This window comes from Thalassophryne amazonica, chromosome 17 (genome assembly GCF_902500255.1).
Source record: "Thalassophryne amazonica chromosome 17, fThaAma1.1, whole genome shotgun sequence".
NCBI lineage: Eukaryota > Metazoa > Chordata > Actinopteri > Batrachoidiformes > Batrachoididae > Thalassophryne > Thalassophryne amazonica.
Window position 1 is genome coordinate 54,933,634 of NC_047119.1, and position 27,911 is coordinate 54,961,544.

General features: G+C 43.3%; 1 protein-coding gene across 1 annotated transcript in view; it reads right to left on the reverse strand.

Moving 5' to 3' along the window:
* LOC117529108 (A-kinase anchor protein 2) overlaps window positions 1–27,911 on the reverse strand; it is a 187,401-nt gene that overhangs the window by 114,617 nt on the left and 44,873 nt on the right. Inside the window, 5 exon segments of the mRNA XM_034191808.1 lie at window positions 3,291–3,298; window positions 3,658–3,750; window positions 9,840–9,846; window positions 10,666–10,745; window positions 12,809–12,893. Of these exon segments, the coding sequence (XP_034047699.1) occupies window positions 3,291–3,298; window positions 3,658–3,750; window positions 9,840–9,846; window positions 10,666–10,745; window positions 12,809–12,893 (273 nt within the window).

Here is a 27,911-nt window from a genome sequence, read left to right on the forward strand (position 1 = left end):
GTAGCGCCCTCTGGTGCCTGGAGCCCGCACTCCAGGCAGGGCGCCCTCTGGTGGTGGTGGGCCAGCAGTACCTCCTCTTCAGCGGCCCACACAACAATCTTCTCATTATATTATGGACTGTAGATGATGGAATCCCTAAATTCCTTGCAATTGAACATTGAGAAACATTGTTCCTAAACTGTTGGACTATTTTTTTCATGCAGTTGTTGACAAAGTGGTGATCCTCGCCCCATCTTTCCTTGTGAATGGCTGAGACCTTTTGGGATGCTCCTTTTATACCCAATCATGACACTCACCTGTTTCCAATTAGGGGTTCTTTGAGCATTCATCAACTTTCCCAGTCTTTTGTTGCCCCGTCCCAACTTTTTTGAAACGTGTTGCAGGCATCCATTTCAAAATAAGCAAATATTTGCACAAAAACAACAAAGTATCAGTTTGAACATTAAATTTCTTGTCTTTGTGGTGTATTCAATTGAATATAGGTTGAAGAGGATTTGCAAATCATTGTATTCTGTTTTAATTTACATTTTACACAATGTCCCAACTTCATTGGAATTGACGTTGTAATTTATTTCATTTATATTGCACCAAATCACAAAAAAGGCTACCTCAAGGTGCGTCACACAAGTAAGGTGTAACTTTACCAACCCCTAGAGCAAGCACAGGCGACAGTGGTAAGAAAAAACACCCTCTAATAATTTGAGGAAGAAACCTCAAGCAGACCAGACTCAAAGGGGTGACCTTCTGCTTGGATCATGCTACCGACACACTTGACAATACAAATATACAGGAAATTTTGGGAGTCCATGCTGGTGTACAGGATGGAGGCTTGCCGAAGAAGACACCCACTCCCACTTCTGGATGGAGTCGCACCTCAAACAGAGAGATTAAAAAAAAAATAAAAATACATAAATATATGCTGTTGGGCTTTTGCAGGAATGAAAACAAAACCAAACCAAACTAAACCAAATAAACTCCAATAATAAAAGAATGAGGATGGCACAGTGGCTTAGTGGTTAGCACTGTTGCCTCACATCAAGAAGGTCATGGGCTCACTTCCTGCCTGGTCCTTACTGTGTAGAGTTTGCATGTTCTCCTCATGTTTGTGTGGGTTCCCTCCGGGTGCTCCTGCTTCCCCCCACATCCAAAGACATACAGGTTAGGTGGACTTGAAACGTTAAATTGACCGCAGGTCTGCGTGTGTGTGGTGTGTGAATGTGTTTGTTTGTCTGTATGTGTCCCTGCGGCAGACCGGCCTCCTGTCCAGGGTGTACCCCGCCTCATGCTCTATAACGGCTGGGATAGGCTCCAGCCCCCTGTGGCCCCTGAATGGAGTGAGAGGGTGGAGTGAATGGATGAATGAATGAATGAATGGCAATATAAAAATATACTACAATAATGCACAAAAATCCCAAATTAAAGAGGTCATAACAGAAAAAAAGGTGCAAGATAAGTTTTTCCCCCCTCTTCAACAGGCGTGTTTCGACACCCTGGAAAACATTTGAGGATTCATATAAAATGATCTAAAAGTGCCAGAATTCTGTCTGGGAATGAAGAAACTTCCACGCTGTAAACAAAACTAAAGCCTGAAAGTTTGTTTTTGACCTCGGCTGGGGAAGTGACCTGTGATGGACTGGCATCATATCAGGGGGGAGCTGTGATCATCCACAGGAGATAAGCACCAGAACCAATGGGCCTCCGAGCCTAAGGACAGACTGACTAACTGACTGTCTGTTTGAAAGTGTTCACATGTTACAGCTCAACGGGAAATGATGCATCTGTTTTAACGCGCGCGAGAGCAGACGTACTCACTCACTGACTCACTGACTCCATATTATGAGTCTGAGAGGAAACAAATGGCCAAATACTCCAAACAACTGAAGAATTTTCAATGGATACTAAAGGAATTACCAGTGGCCTTGACCACAATGGTAGCAGATCTTTAGAAAGTATGACGATAGCTGAATCATTCCAGAACACACCAAATCTGGTGGGTATCTGAGTGGAAAAATAACAAGTTTGACCTTTGACACCAAACCTTTGGCAAAAAAAAAACCCTTTAAGGGACATTCTGGTGTTGACTATCATTCCACATATCATGAATAAAAATTGGGTAAAGGCCCAGTTCCACTGGCGTTTAGGAAGATTTGCGTATGAATTGCACACAAAATTGGTTCATATTCACTAAACATCCGCAATATCCGTGAAACATGCTGTATGAGTCGGCCGACATCCGCACACGTCCGCAATTATCTGCAGAGGCACGTTTTTCGATTGCCAGGATTTTTGTGCTGCACAAAATTTTGGTTGCGGATGACATCCGCCTTACATACGCAATACATACACAATCTATGCCCTGTATATCCGCCGTTATCCGCTGATATCCACAACTGACGGGGAATTGTGACTTGGCAGTGGACTGGGACAGTGTGTAAAATGGATATATAGCATTTTACAAACTAAACGCTATTACAAACTAAAATAAGTTGTAGCGACTGCATACAGATTGGCCACGAATAAAACGTTTGTATTACGTCTGCTTTGAATTTGATTTACGGACAATTTGCAAATGCATAACAAACACTTCCCGTAAACCCAAAGTACTATATAAATGTGGCAGAAATCGACATACCTGCCAGTCAGTGCCAGTCCAGGTGTGGAGACGTACAGATGTAGTTATTGATCCCCAAAGACATAGTGTGATAGTTGCTGCCATCCAACAACATACCAATCAACTTGTCCAAGTCCAGCAAATGCTCCAGAGGCTGTGGTGTTGGTGTGAATAGTGATCCTGAAAGGCCTGAGTGCGCTTCTTTTATGACCGCAATGCAGATGCTGTGCACGCACAATACAACCACTGTTTCCGCAACATGTGCGCAATGCATTCTCAATACATCCGTAATATGATATGTTATATGATCCGTGATGATCGCAACGCGTCCGATCCGTTTCCTCAATACATGCATCATACAGCCGTGATTGTTCGTCATATATTCACTATACATTATTAATATATCTGTAATTTATACTGAGAAATTTGTCATTTTTGGCCAATTTTGTTGCGGACGACAACGAACGCCCATAATTTGTATACTCAATTCATGCGCAATTAATCCTCTCCACAGTGGGACCGGGCCTTAAAGAACCTTGGAGGAGCAAGGAACCAAACAGGCAGATAAACCAGAAGGTTGATGTTGACCCCAGTGACCTTGACCTTTGCTAAAACAATCCCTTTAAGATCAATTCTGGAATCAACTTACATGCACACAGCACGTTTGGTGGCGATTGACCCAGACACCTTGAAGGAGTAGTTCAACAAACAAATATGCACACAAACAAGTTTCTCAAATTACACAGTCAATGGGCCAATGATATTTTAAGAAAAGTAGACGTGTTCCTTGTGAAATTTTCATTTTTTTTTTAAATTAACACTGAAACTTTTATATTTGGGCTTTTATGGACCTACTAATGAAAAAGAAAAAGAAAAACTGCACAATGGCACATACATATACATATATAAAACTGGGGCAACTGTTTGTTGTGATTTGGCGCTATACAAGAAAAAAGTTGATTGATTGATTGATAAATAAATACACACACACACACCCCCCCACACACACAACAAGTTCAAATTTGACCGCAAAGGGGCATTTTTACTTGGATGTTGTCTATTTTGCATGGAGCAAAGTTTTGTTTCGTGTTCATGTGGGTGACTGTTAACTGTGGAAAATCAGCGTCTCCGTCCTGCAGCTGCGAACACATAAACAAAAAATCTCAGATGCCAAATTCAAACAGCAGGTAGAAAAAAAATATTCAGGGTAAATTTGTGCCAAACACAATTTGGTGTGTGTGTGTGTGTGTGTGTGCACGTAGGTGCTCGTCCTGTTAACTGTCAGCGCTGCGTTTTCCAGCCAAGTGAAGGTTTGACAGTAAGCACTTGAAAGGTGAAGCTAAACGTTCCTTTCTCTGCTCTGTTGTGGTAACAAAACACAGCTTCAGGCAGAGACGGCGAGATTAACAGTGTAAACACACAGCGCTGGCATTTATCGCACAAACATTAAAGAAATGCACCTTTTAAAATCACTGCCCCTCAACACGTAAACAAGAACAACTTGAGCTGACTGTGTTTGTTATCTGTGAGGGAGTTTTCGGGTTCTGACCCCATTACAGTTGTGATCGCACGGTATTTTTGATTTTTATTATTAACCATACAGCCAAAATGCCCTCATCACAGCTCGGGCTCCGATCCATGTTTCTCCTCCCGGGTCTCCGCTTCTCTAGAGACCAAATAACAAACATGCTGCCTAACTGTGTGGCACTCAGATGTAATGGCCCTTAAATGGGATCGTGTGAGTAGCTGCTGATTACATCTGGAATTCATGTGTGTTGTCACACGCAAAAAAAAAAACAAAAAAAACAAATAAAAAACTAAACAGCCTACAGTGGCTCAAGGCATGGGTTCAATTCCCTCTTGAGCTCAGTGGACCGAAAAACGCAGAGTGGATTTGGGTAACACAGGCGTCTTTTCATTCATTTTGTTGTATGTATTTTCAGGGGACTGACACAAAATATAATCCAGATTAAAAGGCAGTGACTGATAAAGAATAAAAACATTATGCTTTCAGAAGCCCAACACACGATACTCGACATCAATCATCCTGGTGCTTATCTTAGTGGATGCAACTCTATAGTTTCAGTCATAAGCCATAGGTGGTTTGAAATGTGATTCAAATCACACTTACGGCAAATCTGTTTTGGTCTGAACACTCAAATGAGATTCCAGGTGTGTTTTGTTACAACTGGTACTTTTCATTCCAGGTAAAGCTCAAATGGACCACATTTTTATATAGCACTTTTTCCATTTGCATCAGATGCTCAAAGTGTTTTACAGTTATGCCTCACATTCACCCAATCACACAGACACATTCACACACTGATGTCAGGGTGCTGCTATGCAAGGTGGTCACTACACACTGGGAGCAATTTAGGGATTAATTACCTTGCCCAAGGGCCCTTAGTGATTTTCCAGTCAGCAGCACGCACATACACATGCATGCATGCACACACAAAAGCCCAAACTATCTGTATATATCAGGCAGGAATTGCTCAAACAAACAGCTCTGGTTTTTAGAAGGCTTTACTGTAGTGGATTACAGAGGTTGGTACACGAGAAGGCAGTCGAAGAAAAGCAGCAGTACAAAAATCATCAGGCAAAACGATGTGGTTGTTGCAACAGGCTGGAGGCCAGGAACTCACAAGGAGACAGGCAGGACAATGGAACGCACGTACAGAGCTGGAATGAAGGTACAAGGCACGACAAACTGGCGAGGAACTAACACAATCAGTGAGCTTATATAACCCCTAAGTAATAATCAGCAAATCAGAAACAGGTGTACATGGAAAGCACCAAAAACAAGGGCGTGGCCAGAAAGAGGGAAACACCCATTACCAAGAACCAAGAGAAAGACAAGAGAAGCAGAGACAGACTGACCTAAGCAGAAAAACCCAGCAAGAGAATAAACAAACAAAAACCAATGAAATATGAAAAATAACAAACAGATCAAAAGAAAGAAATAAAAACAGTTAGCCAAAAAAAAAAAAACCCTCAAACCCTGACAATGTAATCAAGTCCAAAAAATGGAGAGATTAAGGTTGGATTCCCCCTGTTATTTTCAAATATCCAGCTACATGCTTTGTGCACATGCTCTGCAGGACACTATGTCATTAGTTGGGAAACTGATGTGGATAAGACAGGAAAATGAGGATTGCCACAAGGACACACAGATCAGATCTGGTCAGCTGCTATTATAATGTGAACAGTCTATCAGTCAGATCAGATTTGAATCAGAGGTGAAATAAATATGATTTGAAGTCTGAACAAAGCTCATGATTCCCTATGGATGGGATGTCAAACCACTGCAGGTTACTTGCAGAGTGTCTTGTCGAAAGACACATCGTAAATCCTGGCACGTCTTTTGAAAGTCCCACTCCTATCACACAGAACCACCTGCTCTGCTTTGTTTAATAAGGTCAGGTCAGGGTCTGAAGCATGCACTAGTGCTGTGTGTCACCACATCCACCACAGTACAGAACCACCTTGAGTCCTGCATAGCAATCACCCAAGCAGACAACGGGTCCACCTTCACCTCTCTAAAGTAGCCATCTATCTGCTGCAGCCTCCTGAAATGTGGGTGTTCCCTTTAACTTTTCTATTTATTGGAGTCATGAACACTGAGGCACCTGTCTGCTGGATCACAGGCACAGAAACACACCACATGGCCCAAATGTCACAGCTGACACACCTAATCTGACTTTCCCAGTCCTGTAGCATGCGTTCAGGAGCAATAAGCATTTACTTGTAGGTTATCATTCATTCATTCATTTTTCTAAGCCTGCTTATTTCAGTTCACGGTCACATGGGGGCTGGAGCCCATCCCAGCGGTCACTGGGCGAGAGGCGAGGTGCACCCTGGACAGGTCGCCAATCTGTCGCAGGGCTTGTAGGTATATCACTTAGACAGAAATTCTACATTTCTGAATGCTGACATGTAACTGATAAAGTATTTGATTAAATGTGTAATTTAATTCTACTAGTGCAGTGCCCGTAGGAAGTTTGTATTCCTGTAGAAAATTGGGAGCTAAAAAACAAAAAGTAAAAAACAAAGACAATCACCAGATCAATACTGCATAATAATGCCAAATACCACCACCAGATCAACTGTTTCTAAATAATATGTTGTGAAATGCCATCACAAGAATGCAGCACTTTCAAATGCTACAATGTTACATAAATAACAAAAATCATAACCAGTGATATACCTGTACAGTATTTACCACAGTGCTTTAATTTTCCCTCAAAATTTTATTTTACAAACTATATTTCATCATTTTTGAGTGGCTTATCTATTAAAGAGTAAAAACTGAAGGAAATCAATTTTAAGGTCTGAAAGAAGTTTCTATAGGAAGTATTTTAGCCATAAGGTCAAGTGAGAGGGGGAATTGCTGGCTTTTTAGATACTTGAAAGACGCTGGCCTCGAGATTATTTAGTACTGCTATAATGGACTGATGCAGTAGGTGGCAGCAATGCAACAAGGATGCCAGCTGCCATTAAACACCATAGAAGAAGAAGATGGGTTTGTTTTTCTCCACAGGGCCACGTTTTGAGAGAAGCATGTTTTGTGTCAAAATAAAGCCGCAATCTATCTATCTATCTCTCTCTCTCTCTCTCTCTCTATATATAATGGGAAAAATAGATCCTTGTCATATGATATATTTATTAATTTCTAAACAACAGAAAAGAGACTTACATTTTGGTGTTTGTCACTGGTGCTTAACAGTCCAACATGAACTTTAAATAGGAGTCCAAAATTACTTTCAGTGGTCCGTGATGCCGTCCACTGACTTCATGTACAGAACGCTGTGTCCTTTTCTCACTCCAGCAAAAAATCATGGCAGAAATTTGTCCAGCTTTTCATCCTAACTCCATCCTAACTGCTGTTCATACCTCCAGATGGCTTACAGCGTGGTTGATTTGTTTTTGTGTGTGTGTGTGTGTGTGTGTGTGTGTGTATGTGTATGTTAGAAGAATTAGTAGTGTCAATTAGCACCTTCAAATCATCATCCACCACCAAAACAAACCCCGCCATGTTTAGCTAAACACCGCCTCCGGTAGTATGAGCATGTGCGGTGATCAGGGCGTGCAATAGCACATTTCATATAGCACCAAAATTGCACGCTAAAAAGAACTAATGGCAAATGGTATGAATAATCCATGTCACATGACATAGAAGCCACCAATCCATGGGCGCAATTTGGTGGGGGATAGGGGGGACATGTCCCCCCCCACCTTTTCAATCAGGGGGGACAGAATATGGTATGTCCCCCCCACCTTCTATAAGTGTGTACTTGAAACATGCTATGCCAGTCTTATGTGCAAACCATGTCAGTCTTATGTGCAAAACCATGTCAGAATAGTATCTTTGTTTCTGCAAGTTTGTATTTTTAGCAGCATTGACTTGTTTACAACACCTGTTTCTTGTTTGTCACATTCTGAATTTTCTGGGACTGCATTTGCCCAGATTTGAAACCAAAAATAGTTGCCTCTAGGGACTAGTGTCTACACATAAGTATCATTGGACCATATGCTAATTTACTAAATTCTGAAAGTTAGAAAAGGGAATCAGAAAAGTTATCTGGGACCTCAGAAAGCCCATCTGCAATTATTGCTCGATCTCCAAAATCAGTCTATGCAAGCAGAATTATGTTCAGTATGAGTGTTGTCATTAGTGCCACTTCGAAAATTAAATTCATGATAAGTAATTTATCCTAAACTTATGATCTGTTGTTTTTCAAACTTATGCAAAAACAAATCTTGAGAAAAAAAAAATACAGTATGCGATAGTTAATAATTAAGAGCCTGTTCTTTCATATTTTACCACATTGCAGTTGTTTGTTTTTTTAATGAAAACTCAACCTATCATTCTTTTTGAGTTCTACACATGTGGTGATATCTTCTTTACACCATGATGTTAATAAAATCAATGCTGGCTATTCTCAGAATAAAGTACTTATATCCACAGTTTCAAATTGCATAAGTCAAATGGTGTCCACTTTATGGTCTTCTCAAAACATTCAAATTACTGTTTTGGTTGCTCAGACCCCCTGCCTATGGGCTTCGGCCCTGCGGGCCTCGCACTTTGTCCCCCCCAATTTCTAGTTCTAAACTGCGCCCTTGCACCAATCAAATCACAAGGATCCACTCAGCCGTTATACAAACACGAATGAACAGATTGTTCTGAATGCTATATTGCATTTCTGTGAATAAACGCCCCTAAATCCTGCACACTGCAGCTTTACGGTTAAAGTTAATGTTAATCTAATAAGGGGGACTGCAGCTTTTTAAAGCTACATGTATAGGACAAAATTAATAATAATATAATAATAATTAAATGTTAATAATTATTAATATGAATAATAATTTAAAAAATGAGAATCTGAACTGTAATCAAATGAAGGTAAAAATGCTGCACATGGTGTCTTTTTTTAAATGCATGCTGTGCACGTGGCTTTAATTAATGTTCCTCTTTTAGCAATACTTCCATAAGTGGGTGTTAACCACTGGGACCACTGTGCAGGAAATAAACATATTTAATAAAGGAATCACATATGCCAAATGCATTTTAAAGCATAAATTAGAGAACGGAATGTATTTTTATTTCAAGCTTTAAAACTACTCTGTATCGTGGGAGTAACCCCCCCACCTGACGTCTATTTAATGCTGCAGGATTTTCCAGAGAAATTCTCCAAGAATGGTGCAGTTAACAAAATTTAAAAGGGGGATTAAAAGCCAAATTTTGGAATGCGTTCTGAACATTGATTATTTTAAGATTTTATTTTATTTATTGATTTATTTTTGCTTTTTATATCCACAAAATGTAATGACAAGCACAAATCATAGTCATGGTCAGAAAATGACCATATTTTAAGGGCTATACACGTGGTGTATCAGTTTCAGAATGTTCTTCTGAACAAATGTGTGAGGTCAAGAGATGATCCATCATTGTTTGAAAGCTTCAAGAACCCTTCATAAATCTGAACATCTGATCACATTTCTTTGAAATTAATCTTGCTTTCACCGACGCGGCTGGCTCTCATTAATTAGGGACTGTGTTTTGATGTGTTGGCATTTTGAACATTTTTTAACAGAAAGAAGGAAAACCAGAAGGAAATTCTGCTCTAAACAGGCCATCTTAACGTGATCCTTAAAATAAAATATTTTAGATGGAATGTCCGAAATGTCAGTCAGAAAGTAACTAACATAAATAAATGATACAACATACATGCAGCCTGCAGGAACAAGACAGAGCTAAAGGTATGACGAGTCTCAGTAGTGCAGCAGATCGGAGATTATTAGAGCGGAATCCTGCAAATGGTGATACAAGCATCAAATTCAAACACAACAACAACAAAACAAATAAAAACACATTTGATATAAATAATAATAACTACAATGACCGTTTATATAGGAATTTAACAGGAATCAAAGCACTAAAACAAATAAACTAATAATAAAATAATCAATTCCAATAATAGAAAGTAGACTCGGCAGCACTGTGGATTTGTGGTTAGCACTCTTGCCTCACATCAAGAAGGTCATGGGTTCGATTCCCACCTGTGACCTTTCTGTGTGGAATTTGCATGTTGTCCCTGTGTTTTGCGTGGGTTCCCTCCGGGTGCGCCAACTTCTTCCCACATCCACGGACATGCACGTGAGGTGGAAGAAAACTTTAAACTGTCCGTAGGTGTGAATGTGTTTGTTTGTCTGTATGTGTCCCTGTGACAGACTGGCGTCCGTCCAGGGTGAACCCCACCTCACGCCCCATGACTGCTGGGATAGGCTCCAGCCCCAGTGACCTTTAATTGGAGAAAGCGGTTGAAGATGAGTGATTGAGAAAGTACACTTCAACAAGTGCCACAAAAATCCTATAATTACAGAACTGATCATTCTGAAAAAGGTGTGATTTATTTGCGAAACCTCAAATAAACTCCATTTTCTGTCCTGTCTTTCATCTTCCCCTTGTGTATTTCATGTTGGTTTTCACAGAGAGTTTGATTCGCCTGATCTCGTGAAGTTTCTGGGCATCACGTGCACAGGTGCACACCAACCTTGAGATGTTGTAGCTGCAGCACCAGGTCATCAAGCTGATGTCTCTTATCTTCATCTCACTCTGCCGTTTCCGCTTCTCCTGAGAGACACAAACAAAGATGAACCAGAGTTAAAAATGTGGACAACATGAGCATCCAAGCTTCATAGCGGAGGCCAGCGGAGATAAAAACGCTGCGCTGATGCTCGGTGGTGCATTGACTGAGTGTGGTTGAATGTGATTACATTAAACGTATTATGTGTAAGAGCCGATCCCACGGAGGCACTTAAGCATCTCATACAGACCGTTTAAAACACTGAACGGCTTCCCTGCATCGTCCACATTAACTCAAGTCGTCCAGCTCAGAGTGGAACTAAGAGGAAATCTGATTCAAGTCTTTTATTTTCATGTAGACGGCTCAGTTGGTTGCTGTGGCCTCGTATTCTTCACCGCTTTGCCTAAATTAAATTTAGCTTCACCAACTGATAAAATGGTGCTATCAAGTTCAAGTTCCACAGCGTTCATTTAGAAATCAAAGTGTCTCAAACTCACAACATGGCTAATGCCAACAGTATTTAGCCAAAATAAGCAAAGTGAAAGAAGTGCCTGCATAGCGTCGCCAACAGTTGTGGGGTGGCAATGAAATTGTGAACCATGCAGCTGTTTACACATCATTAACTGAAAGTGGGAAACAGTAACAAGAGGTTTTTGCTAACATCGTAGCATAAATCTAAGAGCATTGTCTGAACTGATCGGTCTCTGAATGGTTCATTTCGTTAAGGGAATTTTCCACTAGTCCTAGGGTCCACTCATCCTAGTATTAAGGAGAGCATGTTGAAGTTGTTTTTACATTTATGGTAGGCTATATGTTGCACTAAAGTAGGCTAAGTAATGTTCAACCCAGTCTCACAAGTTTTTCATGGTCCTGTCATGAAGTTAGTCAAATTTTCGTGACAGTTTTTTTTTTTTCTGAAATCTTAGTATTACTAACCCTACCCCTTCCCCTAACCCTAACCATAACTCCCCCACGTGCACCCCTCACGGAATGTATTAGAATAAATTTGTGTTCCCCTTATGAAAATTTTGCACTTTTCGTGACAATATCACAAACCAATAGATTAACGTGTATTTCGTGATGCTGAATCACGACATGCCATAAGATATGGTAGGTAATGTTACAAAAGTGTGACAATTAAAAAAAACATTTAATTATGGTGAATTACCATTACCAGTGCAGTGCTGTAGGAAGTTTGTGTTCCTATAGAAAATTGGGAGCTTAAGTAGATTTTCATGGATGGTCGTATGAGGTTGTGTTTGAAGGTGAGATGTACAAAGAGGTGTACTTAGTCTTACATAGTTTTAACAGACAAAGTGTACGTTTGTTAAGACATGGTTGACATTGGGATACAAAAATTTTAAGAAAAACATAGACATTTTTACAACATGGTCCGACATATATACACACATGGAGATACAGGAAGGATTAAACACATATGGATGTAAATACAGTAGTTATTGTTGATAATGTGAATCAGGGACATTTAGGTTTGTTGTGAAATGTGTGATTGATATGTGAGCCACATGTGAGCCAACGACTTACATTCTAACATTTGAGGTAGAAATAATATAAATTTTGATCCAATACAGACATTCAAAAGCCACTTGGTACAAATGAAAGATGTTTGATCGTTGACAATAAGCACTTTTTATTTCATTTGGGTCAATGTTTGATTGATATGTTACATTATATTATTATTTGAATATAGTATTTCATATTGTTTTCAAAAATCAGTTTTTATTATCAATTATATGAAAATAAAAGGATTCCTATTAAACAGGTTATTGGAAGAGACTCAGACAAAATTAAACAGAATGTTTAGAATATTTAAAACAGCAAATCCTCAGTACAACTTGAACTCACAGCAAAGATGAGATTTTATTCAGCTTATGTACTTACTGAAACGTTGTAAAAATTTTGTGAAATTCAGTCTTTGAATTCAGCAAGTGGCAACACCCTTCAACACACTCCATCACCTTTGTATGTGCCGGAGAGAAGCTACAACCCCAACCGAAAACGCAGGGTGGGCTACTCTCAATGGCGAGGGATTGGCAACTCTTGGTTGATCTTGACAGGCAACTGAAGTTCTTGGACACATCACGGTTACCACTTTTAGGCCAGACATGGTCATGATGTCCAAGGCAACCAAGCAAGTGGTGTTGCTGAAGTTGACAATTCCCTGGGAAGACAGGCTAGAAAAGGAGCAAGAGAGGAAGAGAGCCAAATATGGCTCTCCAGTAGCAGAGTGTCAGAGGTAGGGGTGGAACGCTCGCTGTGAACCTTTGAAGTGGCTGTTGGGGCTTTACAGCATGTTCTTTATACCGGGTCCGAGTACTTTAGGCATCTGTGGACTGCAGAAACAAAGAGCCATCAAGAACAGCTTGGAAGCAGTTGATAAACTTGCTGGTGGCTCTGGATTAAAAGGAGTGATGAGTGGGGAAGTGAGCTACTTGGATACAAGTCAGGGCCAGATCACCCCCACTAGGTCACCCAGGGGAGGGTGTCTGGTGATAAGCCCCAAAACACCCAATGATCCCATGTTCATCACTGGCATTGGTGTCCAAGTTGCACCGCAAGGTGTATTACATGACTATACATATATGACCCTGGAAATGTTTTTTGAACTGATTAACTAAGTATATTTCTTGATTGTTTAGGTATTATAATTGTCTCAGAAAGGGAATGAGGGCCCAAATCTGCCACAGCCCATGTGATGCGTGAGTGCCATCTTGTCCGTCTCCACCCACCGGAGACCTAAACAGCAATGTATCTGCATGCTGGAACATGCCCAAAGATGCACCCATCTGGCCAAAACCTTGTATCTGGTGTTCCTATCAAAATGGAAATGATACTGTTCATCCAAGTCTCTGTAAGTAACCATTCACTTTCTTACCATTCCAGTGGTACCCAAGGGATTCTCCAAAGAGACCTGGTACCCAAACATTATTGTCACCATAGGTTATTATCGTACTGGACTGCGACAGCCTGCGAACGGCATCCATGAGGAAATTTGCACAGTTTAGTGTGAAGTTCACAGCCATTCACTGTCTCCCTCGCCTGAGCTGCAGGGCAAGCACCTGTGCAAGTGGTTAATTTTTGAACAGACCAAAAAATTGTGCAATAAACTTTCTTGCCAATCATCACGCAGGCATCATGTACCACAAGGGTCCATTATTGGGCCACTGCTCTTCCTTATACAACCCCAATTCCAATGAAGTTGGGACATTGTGTGAAATGTAAATAAAAACAGAATACAATGATTTGCAACTCCTCTTCAACCTATATTCAATTGAATACACCACAAAGACAAGTTATTTAATGTTCAAACTGATCAACTTTATTGTTTTTGTGCAAATACTTGCTCATTTTGAAATGGATGCCTGCAACATGTTTCAAAAAAGCTGGGACAGTGGTATGTTTACCACTGTGTTACATCACCTTTCCTTCTAACAACACTCAATGAATGACACTGCATCAGCCGTATCGCTGTAAAATGCTTTTATATGCAGATGATACTGCCCTTATAGTACTGGGTGCTAATACAGAGGATGCAGAGCAGAGTCTCTCCTCGGAGCTTGAGTCAGTTAGAGAATGGCTGATTGACAACAAGCTTTCTATTCATGTTTGAAAATCTGAAACGTTTTATTTGGCTCTACAGATAGATTAGATAAACAAAATACCATTCGCTGTAATGTGCTGAGAACAGACTGGCGTTACCCTGCATGAAGGTCAAAATCCCACCAACTCTGCACTCACACCAATTTCTATACAGAGCAAATAGATCTACAGATGATGCCATCTAACTCTTCACACTGTCCTGACACATCTGGAGGGCCAGGGGACATATGCGAGGATGCTCTTTGTGGACTATACCTCTGCCTTTAACACTGTTATCACCTACCAGCTCATCCACAAACTGTACTAGTTGGCTTCAGTGCACCACGGTGCAACTGGATCTCCAGCTTCCTGTCAGGATGTCCACAAGTGGTGCGCTCAGGTCCACACACGTCAGCTTCCATAACCCTGAACATCGGCACCCCACAATGCCGTGTACCTTCCCCAATCCGGTGCTCGCTGTTCACTCACAACTGTGTGCTTGCACGTAACTCGAACACCATCACAAAGTTGCAGGTGACATGACTGTGATTGGCTGATCTCTCATTGTGATGAGTCAGCCTGAGAGCAGAGGTGCAGAATCTGGCGAGGTGGAGCTCAACAAACAACCTGTCCCTGGAAAAACCAAAGAGCTGAATCATTGAATTCCAGAGTCTGGGGATAAGGAACACACACCCATCTTCATCAATGGGGATTGTGTTGGAACAAGTCTCATTCTTCAAGGTCCTGGGAACCACATCTCAGACAACCTCATCCTCTACTGAAAAGGGCCCAACAGCATCTCTTTTTCCTGAGAACGCTGAGGAAAAAATGGACTGTCTCAGCGTGTTCTGCTCTCCTACTGCTGCACCACCGCGAGCATCCTAACACTCTGCATCTGTGTGTGGTGCAGCTCCACTGCAGTAGACCAGAGAGCATGACAGTAGGTGGTGTCCAAGAGCTGAGGGAGCCGTCGGTTGCAGCTTCCATAACTGGAGGACATCTACTACACTCACTGCCTCAAGAAAAGCAAGGACCATCTGCAGAGAACCTACGCACCCATTCCATAGTCACTTTGAACTGCTGCCATCTGGTAAACGTGACAGAGCAGTCTGGGCTTGAGCCACAAGAGTTTCATCCTAAACACAGTACACACCTTAAACTGCACCTTATAATGTGAAATCACCCAAATATATTGGTGCAGCTTAGCTAAAATCCCCATAACAATTGTTCATTTTGTGACTAAAGCACCAAATTTGGTACACATATTCTAAATTTAGTAATGTTCATTTTCAGATGTGGAGGTATCCTGGAGCTGACCTCAAATGACCTGCAGGGGTCAATGAAGAATTACACAGGGGTCAAACTTGAAAAATGTTCCAGTCATATTGAGAAGTGCACCACATTATTTGACAAAATTCAGAAAAAAAGGCATAGTTTGGTCTGTCTATGACTGAATGTTCTGGAGTTATGGTGTTAAAAACAGCAAAAACAATGACAAAGGTCAATTTCAGTTTGCACAAGGGTCAAAAGATAAAGTTGCTCCAATTTTGGTAAAAAAGTGAGGCATATTATTGGTTGAGTTAATGAGGTTTTAAAAAGGAATAGTTTGCACCATCTGTCATGCTTAGTTATATTACGGGGTAACATATGTCACATGTCATAGAATCCAATAGACGTCAACCTTGTTTGACCTTTACTCTGGAGACTAAGAACTCATCACAGATAAAACTATTCCATTTATTCATCCTATTAGCTCAACCAATAATTTGCATCACTTTATTACCAAAACTGGTGCAACTTTAACGTTTAACCCTTGTGCAAACTGAAATTGACCTTTGTCATTGTTTTGCTGTTTTTACCCTGTAACTCCACAACATTTAGTCAAGGATAGTCTCAACTATACCTTTTTGGAATCCTTATGATCAGACAAATAGTATGGTACACTTTTCAATATGACTGGAACATTTTTAAATTTTGACCTTTGTGTAATTCTTCATTGACTACTGTAGGTCATTAGAAGTCAGCTCCAGGATACCTCCACATCTGAAAATGAACATTACTTAATTTAGAATATGTATGCCAAATTTTACGTTTTAGTCACAAAATGCACAATAATTTTGCCTATCTGCTACACTAATAATTGAATTTACTGCCAATGTCTGCTACAACTTGCACAGTCCGCCACTTTGCACTACATGTACAGTATTGTATATGACCATATATATTTGCATATTACTTTTTATTTTCTGTATTGCTTTGTATATACTTTTATCTTTCTTTTTCTTAACTTATCAGGAGAGCTGCATCTAAATTCCGTTGTGCTCCACTGTACAATGACAATAAAGGAATTCTATTCTATTCTATTCTAATACAATGAAATGCCAAACAAGATTAAATACTTGGATGCCACTCTTGCCCAATATCTATCTGCAGACAACATTGCCAGAGATGTTATCAGAAATGCAAATGCAAAACTCAGATTCCTCTGTAGGAAATCAGTAATGGTCAACAACTTAACCAAGAGGATGTTCGTATCTGCCTTCATCCATTGTCATTTAGGGCCCTGTCCCACTGGGGAGAGGATTAATTGCGCATGAATTGAGTATACAAATTACGGGCGTTCTTTGTCGTCCGCAACAAAAATGGCCAAAAATGACAAATGTCCGAGTATGAATTACGGATATGTTAATAATATATAGTGAATATATGATGAACAATCACGGTTATATAATGCATGTAGTGAGGAAACTGATCCGACACATTGAGATTATCACGGCAGTATTATGGGTGTATTATGAATGCATTGTGCACGTGTTGCGCGTGCACGGCATCTGCATTGTGTATGAATTGAGTATGTATGGAGTATGTAAGGCGGATGTCATCCGCATGCAGATTTTTGAGCTACTCAAAAATCCTGGCTGCGGACATGCGTGCCTCTGCGGATGATCACGGGCGTGTTCGGATGACGGCCGACTCATACAGGCATGTTACGCGGATATTGCGGATGTTTGGTGAATATGGGCCAATTTTGTGCGCAATCCATACGCAAATCCTCCTAAACGCCAGTGGGACAGGGCCCTTAGACTATGCCAGCACCTCACAGTACTCTGATTTAACAAAGACATTGAAAGAGAGGCTACAGTGTACTCAAAACAAAGTCATTCGGTTCCTTTTAAATGCACCGCCCATAACTCAGTTTGCTTTGGTTGGTATGTTGCCTGTTGAATTAGATGTTATACCAACTTAAATTAAACCTGGTTCATAATGTTGTTAATGGTGAAGCTCCAAATCATTTTTTGCCATTTTTTGGTCCAGTATCTGGATATGGAACAAAGTAGCTGCTCATATACACAATTTCAGGTACAAACCACAAGTCGAGTCACATGTTAAGCAATTTTTATACAATGGGTACATCTCCCAGGAGTCTTCTCCTTTTATTCACTATTAACTTAATTTTTTTTAACAGTTTCAAGTTGCAATTTTGCATTTTTAGTGTATTTAAATCTTTGATTGATTGTGTATCCCCACTCTCAAGGACCACAATGGAAATAAGTGCTCGCACTTTATTGTGTTTACCTTTTTTATTATGCTCTTGTATCTGTTTTATACAATGCCATATAATAATGAATCAAATCAAACAATGAGTAGGAGGTTTAGAAGTGAAAAAAACAGATTGATGAATGGACAGAGAGGACGTCATCTATTTGGTTTTACTTTAACGGCAGTGCGTGGGAATACAAACAAAGACGATCCCAGTGTCACACTGCGTTGGCTGGAGGGGCAGGAGATAATCGACTGTTTTCTTGTTCTCTCTGTCTCTCCTCACTGAAAGTATGGACAGAATTTGTGGGATGTTTCCTGTTTGCTAAATACAACCATCAGGGGAAATGTGGAAATCCCTCAGCGTTGCTCACAGGACTCAAGCTAGTAGTAAATCCAAAGACACAATGCAACCAAAAAGGCACCCAGTAGAGTGCCAAATCAAGACTTTACGTAGCCATGACACCCTCCTGTGGTGGTTAGACTGACTGACTGTTCAGTTAAAGGTTTTAATTTGCCATACGGATCAGATGTGTAGGCTCATTTGACAAGTAGTTCTGCCAATGCTACAAGCATTTATATGTTGAAACAGGAGTTCCACAAGGATCCTCTGTGGACCTCTGTTGTTTATATTGTATATTAATGACCTATCTGTTGCATTAGAACATTGTAAAGTTAACGTGTACGCAGATGATACAGCATTTTTTACTTAGCTTAGATGCTTCAAATTGATCTATCTAATGTCAGTAATGGTTAGATGCAAACAACCTAAGCTTACACACTGGCAAAATCATTTTGCATGTTGTTATGTACAAAGCAGACAAGATGTAGTTTACTCCAATCTTCACTCAGCGTATCTCTATGTAATCAATCACAGAACAGGGAGATGAAATAAAATACTCAGAGTTACTATTCACCAAGATCTTACATTTGATGGCTTGGTAAGGTTAGACCTTACTTGTGTAAAGTGCCATGAGGTAGCGTTGCTGTGATTTGGCGCTATATAAATGAAAATAAATTGAAAATTGAAACTGAAATGTTCATATCAATAACATTAACAATATCAGCAGAACTTGTCAACTTGTCCCTCTGTCAAATGGTAAATGGTAAATGGACTGCATTTATATAGCGCTTTTCCATCTGTATCAGATGCTCAAAGTGCTTTACAATAATGCCTCTCATTCACCCCGATGTCAGGGTGCTGCCATACAAGGCGCTCACTACACACCGGGAGCAATATGGGATTAAAGGCCTTGCCCAAGGGCCCTTAGTGATTTCCAGTCAGGTGGGGATTTGAACCCATGATCTTCTGGACTCAAGCCCAACACCTTAACCACTAGACCATCACCCTCCCCCTCAACTCGCATTATTACGTACAACACTGTAGTTTTACCCCATTTTGAAAACTGCTGAACCATATATGATGTATGTTCAGATTCTAACATAGATAAGTTGCAGTAGTTACAAAATAGAGGCATTTGCATTGTACTAGGATGTCATAGTAGGACTTTCTGATATGCTCAATGGTTAAATGTTAGGCAAGGATTCCATCTTCTCAAGTCTATTTTGATTTACAAAATCGTGAACGGTCTTACACCAGAGGATCTACATAATAGTAATGCTACCCCACAGTACAACTACTCTACGAGATGTAGATCAGCAAATAATATCTACCAGAGCTATTGTCACCCTCAAACTCTCAAATTCTGTGGAACTAAATAGTGGAATAATCTACCAGATGAAATAAGATCTCAACCAACCGTTACTGAATTCAAAACTCTATGCGTACAATACATAATTGATGGCTATAAAGAAGATAAGAAAATTTAAATGCTCTCTCTCAGATTTTTCACTGTTCATAGTGTTTTAACACATCATCATGTTCATCCTATCTTTTAATGTTTGAACTCACGTTTCTGAGACCTAACATCTAACGCACCCCCAGAATTTTGATCAGTGGTAGATGTCATGAGGCCAGCAGGAGTTGCTGTGCAATAGCAGTCAGTAAACCTTACTAGTTAATGGGACTCTCTGGCCACAGGGCCAGAGTCTGGGTTTTGGCCTTCTGGTTAGAGTGTTCTCCTCCCATGCCAGAGATTGTGAGTTTGTGTCCTGATGGTAGCAAGTGGGGGGAGTCAACAACACAAAGCAGAAGAGAGAGTACAAGCCACTAAATATACATCTGTTACTGTTTTCATATATGTGTACTTGGTCATATATACAGTATGTTATTTGTTGTTTCATTTACTTAAATATCTCTAGTGAATTCATTTTCCTGTTGACTGTGTTATATGCGTGAATGTTACCATGAAACAGCATTTTACTGATGCAGTTTGTGAATAAACTAGGTTTGCACAATATCTTTCAGACCCAAAATATTTGAGAAATAACTTAATTTTTTTAGGGTCTTGTAGAGCTGATTTTATTCTATTGTTTTCAGGTGAAGCTTCAAGTCTTTAGGGTCCTGGTGCTTCGTGTCCTACTGTATGGTTATGGTTCTTGGACACTAACCAGTGACCTAAAGTACGGACTTGATGTCGTTTGTACTAGGTCTCTTGTTATATCATTGGCAGGGTGATTTGGATCGCCTATGCTGTGATTTGGGCCCCTATGCTGTGATTTGGATCCCCTTACGCTGTGATTTTGGGCCTATGCTTTTCTTTCTAAAAGGACATCCCATTTAGCAACACAAAGTGGTCCTCAAATGCAAGAAATAGTGTTTCAAAGGGTTATAAATTTCAAAGTCTTCTCAGGGGGATGCCACTGGACCCTTCTACAAGTTCCCCATATGCTGTGGAAAAATCCTGGTGAGGACCCTGATTGGGTACTGTTAGAATGACTGATGTCAAATCTGCAGTTACTTAAAGAGGAACTATGCAACTCTAGTCAGTTTTTCGCTGTTTCATCTGTTTTTCAGTTATGACGTTTTGGCCATATGGTGCACTTCTGTGGCCATGAACCGGCACACCGTTGCCTCAGTGTTTAGCACCCAAGCAGTCAGAAAATTCCACGTAAAACCTATGATACATTTTTTAACCAAATTTGTACACAGCTCACACACTCACACCTCCGCTAGGAGGCGGTGATGACATCACCAACAACAAGATAGTGGATGATCTGATATTGAAAAAAATTAAGTCATATTTTACTTATTGTTATTATTGTTATTGTTACCCTAAACGTAACGTTAACTAAATTGCAAATGTACGTTTCTGAATGTGAAAATCGAAACGTGTTGGGCCTGTGCACAGAAATTTCTGGGAATATGCACAAAATATCAGGCTTAACTTTTCTTAATAATCTTAAATTATAGGGTACTTGATGACAGATTCTTGCTTTATCGGCCTCCAACATGACCACATTTGTGCAACAACTACATCACAGTGATGACTTCAGAGCTCTCAGCGAATCAGCCTGATGCTCATATTCAGGATTCAGTGGCTGCTTCGCCGCTTCACAATCGATAAACGTGAGATCATCCAGACCCTCTTTTTAAAAGTGGAGTCATTAAAGAGGGGCTGGACAAGCAAGACCAGGGCCCGGTTTCATTAAACCAGTCTAATCTTGTTGAGTGGACTAAACTCTCTTAGTCAACTCATCTTTTGACATTAGTCGACGCACAAAGCGCTTAGTCAACTAAAGTTTCGCTTTACCCGATTCAATCTTATTTTAGTCGACAAAACTTCAGTGTCTTACCTCAATAAAGGCGGCTATCGTATACCATCACCTGATGGAGGAGGAAGGAAGGTGAGCCTTGCAACGGGAGTGGGAGATGTTTACAGATGCCGATGTCGGGAGTGTTTCTCCTCTGGTGTGGCGGACTCTACCATGTTTGTAGCAGATGGACCAACTCAGAAGTAAACAAAACTGTTGCGTATTGGAGGTGTTTCTATGACCGTGAAAATCGTTGACTAACGTAAAACGGCTAATCTACAAGTTTAGCCGTCGATGTGACACAGAGATTAGACAGATAATGTTGGGCGACTAACCTTAGTGGACTAAGTAAGCTTAGTAGATTAAAAGATTAGCCCACTTTATGAAACCAGGCCCAGGCATCTTGGGCATCACTGGGTGCAATGCATGCTGGTCACTGCAGGATTTTCAACACATCTGTTGCAACAGGTAAAACAGATGTTTGACTCAAAATAGTTTCCCACAAAATATCCGCTTGCGTCATGTTAATAACATGACGCATGACTGGTATGAGAAGACGGAGTAAAACAGGGAACAGATTAACTTGGCTTATTTCACACACAGGATGTGAAAACATCTGAACCAGTGGGATGGTTGCCAGATGTGGGGAACTCTTCAGGACGGGGTCGAGTAAAGACCAAAACCTACAGCCTTTTTCTATACTGTCGTTAAAATCATATTTTATACTAGCAAGACTTTGATTCTGTGTCAATTCCATGTGGAGCATAAGATGGACTGTATTGTAACAAGTTTCTTTACTATAACAGTGGATAGCAAATGTTTCCCATCAAGCTTTGCTTTTAAGGCCGACACAATGTCAGGCTCCTCACCCACTCACCATCTCCTCTCTGATCATTTTACCAGGTGGTTAACAATATTGACATCATGTGGAAGAAAAAAAGTCTAATTTATTAGAAGTATTATAATTAAATGGACATCCTGCACATTTATGTTTTGTTTTTTAAAGGTTTACTAGTGTGTGCCCTTGGGGTGGGGGTGGGGGGTCTCACAGGCTCTAGATTGGGTAGTGTTTATAAAATAGATAGCTGACATTTTTCAAGGGTGGCAATAAATTATACAAAGTTTCTATAAAGATTTCAACTGAAAGTGCAAGAAATTAAAAAAAACGTTTTGTGAATAATTGTTTTATTATTTGGCACATTTAGTTGATGTCATGTTTTACAACTGGCAAGGTTGAGATATTTCTTTTGCTCAGAGCTTGTTTGGTTACCAGGGACTAATTAATGGTGATATCAACGTCCATTGTTCACTGTGTATTTATATCCTTGATTTCTCCAAAAATATTAGTCCTATCAACTTTCTGTTCTTGCGGAATTTATCCTTGATCCACAATGCATATGCATACCAAACGGCAAATGTCAGCTCTCCCCAGTTTCTCCGTGAGCTCATGCAGGGTATACACGTACACAGAGGCCACTTCGGTTTTAATATATCGCCGACTGAAGAAAACAAACTCAAGAGCAAAATGTTGCAATATTTTAAGGCAAGAGTGTCAATTTGAAGAAGAAAGATCATAGATAATGTCAAAGGTTTAAAATATGTGTTGTGGTAAAGGTTCTAGGTTCAAGGATCCTTACTGTTATTGAATGTGTATACAACCCCAATTCCAATGAAGTTGTGACGTTGTCTAAAATGTAAATAAAAACAGAATACAATGATTTTCAAATCCTCTTTTGTCCAGAGGACATGACATCCATGATTTCCAACAATTTGAAATGTGGACTCATCAGACCACAGCACACTTTTCCACTTTGCGTCTGTCCATTTCAAATGAGCTCGGGCCCAGAGAAGGCGGCGGCGTTTCTGGATTCCGAGTCGAACCGGAACCCCCCGATTTCCTCCGCCACTGAACCCCGGGAATACTGGAGCCGCCAAGTCCCGAACTCCCAGGTGGCCACTGCCTCCGCTCGTCGGATCCGGTACTGCTGGCGAGGAACAGAAACAGTCAGATGTGGGTGCGGCTGCACCCAGCAACACGTAGGGTGGAAACACCACCTCCACCTCTAATCAACAACAACACTGTAGTGCAGGAATGCGAGTACTTATCCCAAAATACAGTCTCCTGCTGTTCTTCTCTCTTTCTGTGCAAAGGCAAAAGTATTCAATAGTCAGAAGACAATTCGTTGGGCTGGATACGTTACCTCCTTGGTAGAGCGATATCTCAGCAATGAGGTGGAGATGCCGTCCAGCTGATATACCCCTCTGCTGATGGATGTCAGCTGTCTCGGTTGATAGGTGACAGCTGTCACCTTGGCTGCTCCTGTGAGGCGGCAGCGCCCTCTGGTGCCTGGAGCCCGCACTCCAGGCAGGGCGCCCTCTGGTGGTGGTGGGCCAGCAGTACCTCCTCTTCAGCAGCCCACACAACAGGACCCCCCCCCTCAACGGGCGCCTCCTGGTCCGGGTGGCGGCGGTAGAAGTCGGCCAGGAGGGCCGGGTCCAGGATGAAGCTCTTCTTCACCCAGGAGCGTTCTTCGGGGCCGTACCCCTCCCAGTCCACCAGATATTGAAAGCCCCGGCCCATCCGTCGGACGTCCAGAAGCCGGCGCACAGTCCAAGCCGGCTCGCCATCGATGATCCGGGCAGGGGGTGGCGCCGGACCGGGAGTACAGAGGGGCGAGGTGTGATGTGGTTTGAGTCTAGACACGTGGAACACGGGATGGATCCGCAGTGAGGCCGGAAGCTGAAGCCTCACTGCGGCGGGGTTGATGACCTTGAGGATCTTGTATGGTCCTATGTAGCGGTCCTTCAGTTTCGGGGAGGCCACTTGTAGTGGGATGTCCTTGGTGGACAACCACACCTCCTGCCCGGGGCGATACGTTGGGGCCGGGGTCCGCCGCCGGTCTGCATGGGTCTTCGCCCTCATCCGGGCCTTCAACAAAGCAGAACGGGCGGCACGCCACACCCGACGGCACTTCCGCAGGTGGGCCTGGACCGAGGGCACACCGACCTCTCCCTCAACCACCGGAAACAATGGGGGCTGATACCCCAAACACACCTCAAAAGGGGAGAGGCCGGTGGCTGATGACACTTGACTGTTGTGGGCGTACTCGATCCAGGCCAGATGAGTACTCCAGGCCGCCGGGTGCGCGGCTGTCACACAACGTAGGGTCTGCTCCATCTCTTGGTTGGCCCGTTCTGCTTGCCCGTTGGTTTGGGGGTGATACCCGGACGAGAGACTGACCGTGGCCCCCAGTTCCCGGCAGAAGCTCCTCCAGACTTGCGAGGAGAACTGGGGACCGCGATCGGAGACGATGTCTGATGGTATCCCATGCAGCCGGACGACGTGGTGGACCAGGAGGTCCGCTGTCTCCTGGGCCGTTGGGAGCTTCGGGAGGGCCACGAAGTGGGCCGCCTTGGAGAATCGGTCCACTATCGTGAGGATGACGGTGTTTCCCTGGGACGGAGGGAGACCCGTGACAAAATCCAGGCCGATGTGAGACCAGGGGCGATGAGGTACGGGCAGCGGCTGTAGCAGTCCCGATGATTTGCGGTGGTCGGCTTTGCGCAGGTGGTACAGGCCTGGATATAATCCCGGACGTCGGTCTCCAGGGACGCCCACCAGAAGCGCTGCCGGACGACTGCCACGGTTCTTTTCACCCCCGGATGACAGGAGAACTTAGAACCGTGACAGAAGTCCAGAACCGCAGCCCTTGCTTCTGGTGGGACGTAGAGTCTATTCCTCGGCCCGGTTCCGGGGTCCGGGTTTCGTGCCAGGGCCTCCCGGATGGTCTTCTCCACATCCCAGGTGAGGGTGGCCACGATAGTGGACTCCGGGATGATGGGATCCGGGGGATCCGGGGGATCCGATGACTCCGTTCTGACTTCGTCTTCGTGTACCCGGGACAAAGCATCCGATCTTTGATTTTTGGTCCCGGGACGGTAGGTGATCCGGAAGTCAAAACGGCCGAAGAACAGTGACCAGCGGGCTTGCCTGGGATTCAGCCGCTTGGCGGCCCTGATATACTCCAGGTTCCGGTGGTCAGTGAAAACCGTGAATGGCACGGACGTTCCCTCCAACAGATGTCTCCACTCCTCAAGAGCCTCTTTCACCGCAAGGAGTTCTCGATTGCCGACATCATAGTTCCGTTCGGCCGGGGTCAACCTGCGGGAAAAATAGGCACACGGGTGAAGGACCTTATCGGTCTTCCCGCTCTGGGACAGCACGGCTCCTATCCCTGAGTCCGAGGCGTCCACTTCAACCACTAACTGGCGACTAGGATCGGGCTGCACAAGAACGGATGCAGACAAGAAGCGCCGTTTCAACTCCTTGAACGCGGCATCGCAACGATCCGACCAGGTGAAGGGAACTTTTGGCGAGGTCAGGGCTGTCAGGGGGCTAACTACCTGACTGTAGCCCTTAATGAACCTCCTGTAGAAATTAGCAAAGCCGAGGAACTGTTGCAGCTTCCTACGGCTTGTGGGTTGGGGCCAGTCTCTCACCGCCGCAACCTTGGCCGGATCGGGAGCGACGGAGTTGGAGGAGATGATGAACCCCAGGAAGGACAAAGAAGTGCGGTGGAACTCACACTTCTCGCCCTTCATAAACAGCCGGTTCTCTAACAACCGCTGCAGGACCTGACGTACATGTCGAACATGGGTCTCAGGATCCGGAGAAAAGATGAGTATATCGTCTAGATATACGAAGACGAATAGGTGCAGGAAGTCCCGCAAGACGTCATTAACTAATGCTTGGAACGTCGCAGGAGCGTTTGTAAGACCGAACGGCATGACCAGGTACTCAAAATGACCTAACGGGGTGTTAAATGCCGTCTTCCACTCGTCTCCCTTCCGGATCCGAACCAGGTGGTATGCATTCCTAAGATCAAGCTTGGTGAATATCTTGGCTCCATGCAGGGGCGTGAACACCGAATCCAACAAGGGTAAGGGGTATCGGTTACGAACCGTGATTTCGTTCAGCCCCCTGTAATCGATACATGGACGTAATCCGCCATCCTTTTTCCCCACAAAAAAGAAACCCGCACCCATCGGGGAGGTGGAATTCCGGATCAACCCGGCAGCCAAAGAGTCCCGGATGTAGGTCTCCATTGATTCGCGCTCAGGACGTGAGAGGTTGTACAGCCTACTGGACGGGAACTCAACGCCTGGAACCAAATCAATGGCACAATCATACGGGCGGTGCGGGGGAAGGGTGAGCACCAGATCCTTGCTGAACACCTCCGCAAGGTCATGGTACTGCACCGGCACCGTCCCTAGATTGGGCGGGGCTCTGACCTCCTCCCTGGCTTGAGAACCGGGAGGAACCGAGGAACCTAAACATACCCGACGGCAGGTTTCGCTCCACTGAACCACTACCCCGGATGGCCAATCGATCCGGGGATTGTGTTTCAACATCCAGGGGAACCCTAAAATCACACGGGAGGTGGTCGGAGTCACAAAAAACTCGATCTCCTCCCGGTGATTCCCCGACACCACCAGGGTTACTGGTGGTGTCTTGTGAGTGATTGGAGGGAGTAGGGAGCCATCTAGTGCCCGTACCTGCACAGGCGAGGTAAGCGCCACCAGAGGGAGCCCCATCTCCCTGGCCCATTTGCTGTCTAGCAAATTCCCTTCTGAGCCCGTGTCCACCAGTGCTGGGGCCTTCAGGGTTAAATCCTCATACAGGATTGCAACTGGGAGTCGTGTGGCGATGTGGGTGTGTCCCACGTGAATGTCTTGGCCCACCCCTAGCCCAGTTTCTAGGGGCGGGCGTTTGGCGTTTAACCGCCAAATGTTGCCCTACTCGTGTCCATAGCTTCGTCAGCAGGGGGGGCTGTAACCGCACGGAGCGCAGGGGCCGTGGAGCGTGGGGAGGGCGGAACGCGGTCGGAACCGGAAGGGAGAGGGACGACGCGTGCCCGGCCACACCCTTCGTCTCGTTCCCGACGGCGCTCTTCTAACCGATTGTCTAATCGTATGACAAGATCGATGAGCCCATCTAAATCCCGCGGTTCGTCCTTAGCCACCAGGTGCTCCTTGAGGACCATCGACAGTCCGTTTACAAAGGCGGCGCGGAGGGCAGTGTTATTCCAGCCGGACCTCGCAGCCGCGATGCGGAAGTCAACTGCATAGGCAGCTGCGCTCCGGCGCCCCTGTCTCATTGACAGCAGCACTGCTGAAGCGGTCTCTCCTCTATTAGGGTGATCGAACACTGTTCTGAACTCCCTCACAAACCCATCATATGTCTGAAGGAGCTGTGAATTCTGCTCCCAGAGCGCTGTAGCCCAAGCGCGTGCCTCACCACGAAGCAGATTTATCACATAAGCTACTTTGCTAGCGTCGGTCGCGTACATGACGGGACGCTGTGCGAAGACGAGCGAACACTGCATAAGGAAATCCGCGCACGTCTCCACACAGCCTCC